The 6000-nt window shown below is 54.9% G+C and overlaps 1 protein-coding gene across 1 annotated transcript in view; it reads right to left on the minus strand.

Moving 5' to 3' along the window:
• LOC104346903 (transmembrane protein 132B) overlaps positions 1 to 5729 on the minus strand; it is a 250673-nt gene extending 244944 nt beyond the window's left edge. The window contains exon 1 of the mRNA XM_086474168.1: positions 5645 to 5729. Within this exon, the coding sequence (XP_086330294.1) occupies positions 5645 to 5729 (85 nt within the window). The remainder of the gene's footprint in view (positions 1 to 5644) is intronic.
• Positions 5730 to 6000: the final 271 nt, after the last annotated feature.

A 6000-nucleotide genomic window follows, 5' to 3' on the forward strand; every position in this document is an offset into this window, starting at 1 on the left:
CTCACAGAAACCCCTCTGCTCCTGGCTACCCCTCACCCCCTCAGGACACCCCTTTGCTTCGCCCCTAACTACCACTACCACCAAAAAAAATTAGAAAAAACAAGTTAAAATCAAATGCTACACTTTATTTTTCTCTCCTTGCCTGAAGTTGTGAGAGACAAGATCGGAGGTAATCGCCACTTTTAAAATCATCTCCTATGACAGGCAAATTGATCAAGTGGGGAGGCCGGGCTGCTTTTGAGCTTGAACAAACTGATTTTCTGTGAAAGATGGTGTTTACATTGCCTCTCAATAGCCTGCTGAAATATGCATACCTCTTGCCATTTCATCACCAAAATTTGGGAAGAAAGAGTGTTTGGGGGGAAAAAAAAAAAAAAAGGAAAAAAGAAAGTGTGCTCAAATCTGGAGCACATCATAAATTCATGAAGCTTTCTCAATGCTGTCAGAAACAAACACGTTTATGTAAACAAAGAAAAGCTGAAAGTGTGCTGCAAGAGAATTTTTGGATATTGTGGAAGAAACATTAATATTTACATTGCACCTGAGACTCGAGTCCATCGTGCAAGGTACTGCACAAACAGCGAAGTCCTTCCGCGTTGAAGCTATCCATTGCAGACACTCCAAGCAGCATGTGCATTACTTCCCACTGCAGCGCTCCACGTCACCGCGGGGAATGGAAATACCCAGGGAAAGCCAGACACCAAGCAATCCCCGTCCACCCCTGTACGCTGTCTCAGAGGACCTCTTTGCTTGTAACTTCTGCCTGCCCATCCTCACGTGAGAACGGCTTCCTCTGAAGTGCCAGCTGGGAAACTCCCGGCAGCATGAAATTGAAGCATCTTCCACGACATCTAGAGCACCACATGGTACCTCACACTCCCCAGCCTCCGTGGCACTTAATGCATGAGGATTTGACAGCCGTAGTCAGGAAAGCGTCTCTGTTACCACTACGTGCCAGCACATCAGCTGAGCCACTGACAGGGGTAAGTGCTAATGCTACGCCAACAAATCAAGTCACCGCTTGTCATTAACAAACATTAGTTATATTTAGGCAGGGGGAGAAGGGGGAATCGAGTTCAGAGAATTTAATTTGCTGAGCTGACAGTATTTATTTCAGTGGGATGGCTTCTCATTCAGTGGGATGTTCATTAAGGCCAGAAGATTGTAGTTTCGCCTGCGCTTCCCGCAGTAGGCAGGAGATTGCCACCTCCCCTTTGCTTCCCGGTCAGAGCTCTGAGACGGGACAGGTTTACCACCACCCGCACGAGCGAGACACATTGCTCGGTGAAGCCACCTCTCCATCGTGGCAAAACACCTGCTTCTTATCAGCCTCAACCGCTGCGGCTGTGAAGAGCAGCACCATGAGTTGTCATAACCCAACGCTACGAGTAACGACACCCTTTGCTTCATCCACCGTTCAGCGAAAAGACCCTCCAGGGACAGCAGCCAGGATAGGTCTCCTTGGCTTCAAATCACATTTCTGAGGAGCTACAGGGAAGGGCAGGAGGACCCTGACTCAGTGTGGGGTCACCAGGATGGAAATCTCCATCCCATCAGCACCAATGGCAAAACCCTACATAGCCCAAACCACTGCCATGCTCCATGGTGCACAGACTCTTCTCTCCAGGCTCTTCTCTCCAGGCTCTTTGAAACAAGTGAATCCTTGCCCAGAGATGCTGGGCTCACCAGACATCTGCCTGGGCTCAAGGAGTGACCATGATGGCAAACGCATCACAGCAATTAAATAACATGCGCCATCTCTGGCTCAGGAATGCATCCTTGATCCAAAATCCTTCCCGAGACACAAACTGTTTCCCAGTCTCGGCGACCCTCCACTCTGACCTCCTGCAGCTGCTCCTGGGCTCGTACCTTCCTTGCCATGCTAAGCTGCTTTAAACACGGAGATAATAGGTCTTGGAGCGAGAGTCTTGGAGTGCCTATCATTCCCAGTAATAAAATACAGCAAATTAATTGCACTTTATTGATTTTTTTTTTTTTAACTGTAACTATTTTGGCATTCAAAGCTCAAGAGACTCTATTGATCAGCCAAAGAGTCAGGTGTCAGTGAATGGAGCTTTGCGACCAAGCCTGGCAAATTGAAGAAAATAATCAAAACCCGAAAACAGTGAGCAATGTGGACTTCCCCACTTCAATGTACAAACGAGGCTGCAGCATCGGTGACAGGAGATTTCTGAAGTGAAAAACGCTGCACAGGGCAAGCCACACAGTTGCCTCCTGCATTCCCAGAGAGCCCAATGCTGATTGCAGCAGCGATGCATAAATCCAGAGCAGCTTCACTGACTTCAGAGGAGCTGTTCTAGATTTATACTGATGGGAAGTAAAATCAGAATATCTGAAATATATTGCTCTAATGGGTGCTGGAGCAAGAGGCAGTATAACAATTTCAGACTTCTCCTCCCACCCCACTATCCCCCAAATCACATTAGCTTGGACGGTCATTGCATAAAATGTTGAGATCTGTACTAATGTGGGGAAAATAACCTACACTTCAACAGTTTGTATGATCACATTCTGCAAATCTGTTGTACAGTAGATTATACGGGTCTTTCATTTTTGTTCGTGAAGAGCCTCTGCATAAAAAGTGCCTCCATATTATGTAGAGCGATACAGGGACACATAATGAAATAAGCATAATGTCTCTCCACCCACACCTCCCCGGAGCCGGAGTCTAAAAGCAATTCACAGGTCCTTCCTCACACATGGATCCCGACAGCCCAAGTGCATCTTTCAGGGACTGAAGTAGTCGGTTTGTTCAAGAAGCTTTGAACACCCCATCCTCACGCTGCCGCCCCCCCCCTGCCACCAGCAGCCAGCCCTGCATTCCCACGCCTGCTCCGGGGTGCATGGCGCTGCAGGGGAGCGAGCACCAGGCAGGAAAACAAAACATTCAGGTAATTCACCCAGGTCCCTCACAGGATACCGATTCATATAACGTCGGAGACAGCTCCGCCGCCGCCAGCGAGGAAGGCGGCCAAAAACCCTGCCTAGATGCCAGCCACAAACGGGGGCCTGCTGCCAGCAAGAGACATCCTCGAGCTCGGCGTGAGTGGCCTTCGGCTGCCAAACCCACACACAAACCCTCTGCTCGCAGCCACACGCACGCCAGCAGCCGGGCCGCCAGAGACCCGGGGACAGGAGAGTGATCTCTTAATTGGACCTTCACAAAGCCATTTAGGGGACCTGCCTGACAGGCGAACGAATGCCACCCGCTTTGAAGAGGCCGGAGGAACTCGGCCTTGGTGCACCTCTGGCTCACCGAAATGCAGCCTGCCCCAGAGCCAGCCCCGGCAAGGAGGAAGGGAGCAAAGGCAAATAAATAGAGAAAGATGGCAAGTGCCCAACGCGACCGTCTGTGTGAGCTGGGAGCTTTGCGGGGATGGCAGCGCTGTGGCATGACTCATGCAGGTGCCTCTCTCGTCTGCAACAACCCAAACCAAGATGTGGTTCGTTAACCCCTGTAATCCAGAGAAGAAAGGCAACTCGGAGCACAGTGAGCCGCAGGAAGGTCAGCACAGCCCCGGAGGGAGGCGTTCCCAGGCACTGCCGCCACTCGCCTCTTTCGGAAGAGGTTTCCCCAGATCCCAAACCCCCTCTCCGCACACAGACGTCGCTGCGGTCCATGCCAGGGGTGGAACAAGGCAGGAGCAGCGCTCCGCGACAAAAGCAAAGGGATGCTACAGCCTAGAGAGGAGAATTAGGCGCACGCTGAGGACAGATTCGTTATTCACAGCTTGAGCTGAAAGCGCGCGGCGAGTTTCTAATGCGCACATTGTGCAGGGAGGCATTCAGGGAGCAGGGGAGAGGGATGGGTACGACGGTAGGTTTGCAGCCACAAACTGTTTCAAAGTGGGTTTCCATATGTTTAAGCCCTCAGAGCGCTGGAAGAATTACACCCACAGCTCAATCTCACCATGGTAGCTACCCACACAGGAGGAGACAGGAGGGGGGGAATATCAGAGAAAAGATTATCATTAATGTGTCAAAGCAATTAAAAAAAAAAAAAAAGAAAAGAAAAGAAAACCTGCTGCTTTGCTGCTCTTAACTCTCTCATCAAATAAAAGGAGAGCTTCAGGGAGTACAGGGCATAACACTGGCTACAGAAAGCCATCGCTCCGCTGGGGCAGCACTGACCCACAGGCAGCTCACGCCCGTGCACAATGCCCCACTCCCCACAATCTGCGCCGCACTTTCTGTGCCCTGCACCCCAAACCTTGCACCTCGGTCCCCATGTCCTGCTCAACAGGATCTCCAGGTGCCCCCGTGGCTGCACACCCCCCAGGCAAAGGAGGCAGCTGGAGGGCAGGGGCAAGCAGTGCTTTTTAGGACAAGCAGAGCAAGGACCCCCCTTCTGTCCATCCTGTGTGTCCCCAAGGCTGTTGCCTCCTTCCTAGCAAATTGTCCCTCCTGTCCCTGTAGGGACCTTTCCCGAAACACTTCCCTACCACAACGCATTCCCTGTGCCCTCCCCAGGAACAACAGCTGCTGCTATTAGCCCTCCCACAGATCACCCCTTTTCCACCTAAAATCCTTGCATTTAGGCATATTCCTAAAGCCCCGGGGAAGTCTCCCCAGCAGCCCAGGCTCCGCACTATGGCCAAACGTGAGCACCGTCCCGAGCAGCGGCAAAGGCAAACGAATCGCTGAGCAACTTCAGCACTGATGCACCTTAATTAATTTGCTTTTAACAACCCCTATTTATTACGAACAACACCTGCCAGGGAGCTCGTATGAGCGAGCAGAGGAAAACGTGCCAGGAGAGAAGTCCTGCAAAAGACTTTCCCAGGGGCAGCACTTCGGCTTGCCGGCCTGGGGGTGAGCCTTTCCCCTGGCAAAGCCCCGCAACTGGGAGCCAAAAGGCTGCTTCCCAGTTCAGCCTCGGGGGGGGGGGAGAAAAAGAAGAAGAGGGAGGGATGCTCCCAGCCACGCTCTGCCGAGCCCCAGGCGTGCTGCCTGGCCGCAGTGAGGAGATCCCACCTGAGCTCACCTGAGGGCCTGATCCTGCTGCCCACCAGCCCACGGACACCCACCCTCTTTAAAATTAAGTGCAGGAAAGGAGGCACAAGCGCTATTTTACAGAAGAGATTTGAAGTCCTGTCCATCTTCCCCCACCCCGCCCGCCCCCCAAGGATCGCCAGAGGCAGCAGGGAGGAGCGCGGGGTCGGGAACCCCGGGGGAAGCCCCAAGCCCCGCGACCCTTCCGCGGCAGCCAGCACTCCGGGAAACCCAAACTTTTCCTTTTTTCCCCCAACCCGGCAGCGACCCGTTGGCGGCGGCCGAAGCCGCGGGGCAGCCCCCACGCAGGAGGCCGGGAGCCCGCGACACGCGTGGGGCGAGGGGACACGGGGAAGCGACTGCGGACGCGGGGGCAGGGGGTGGGGGGGGTGGCTGCCGCGGTGGGGGTGGATGGGGACAACTTTGTGCGCCCAAGAGCTGGGGATGGGTGCGAGTCCCACCCGCGGGCGCGCAGAGCAGCGCGGAGCGCCCGGGGCGGGGGGGTTGGGGAGGCTGGGAAAGGGGAAACGGCTATAAGAGGGGGAAAAATAAAATAAATAGAAAGAGTTTAAAAAAAATTAAAACAAGTAAAACACGGGGTCGGGGTCGCGGCGGCGGAACCGGGGGTTACCTCGGCACAGGAGCAGCAGCGGCGCCAGGAGCAGCGCGGGGCCCCGGGAGAGCATCCTCTTTGTTCCATGCCCAGAAGTAGTCATGGTGCTGATTTATTTGGAGAGGGGCGGCTTAACGGGGCGCGGGGGGGGGGGGGGAGGGGGGTGCTGGGGGTGTCGCGGCGGAGCCGGTAACCACTCCCCCCGCGCCTGCCCGCTCCGTCCGCCCGCCCGGCGGCGGCGGCGGGGCCGGGCGCCCCGCGGAGGGGAGGGAGGGAGGGGAGGGGGGGGGTCCCCACTCCCCGCCGGCCCCTCGCTCACGGCCGCTCCCGCAGCATCGCCGCCCCGGGGGGCAGCCAGCGCCGCCCCCGCCCCG

This window comes from Leptosomus discolor, chromosome 16 (assembly GCF_034619465.1).
Source record: "Leptosomus discolor isolate bLepDis1 chromosome 16, bLepDis1.hap2, whole genome shotgun sequence".
NCBI classification, from domain to species: Eukaryota; Metazoa; Chordata; class Aves; order Leptosomiformes; family Leptosomidae; genus Leptosomus; species Leptosomus discolor.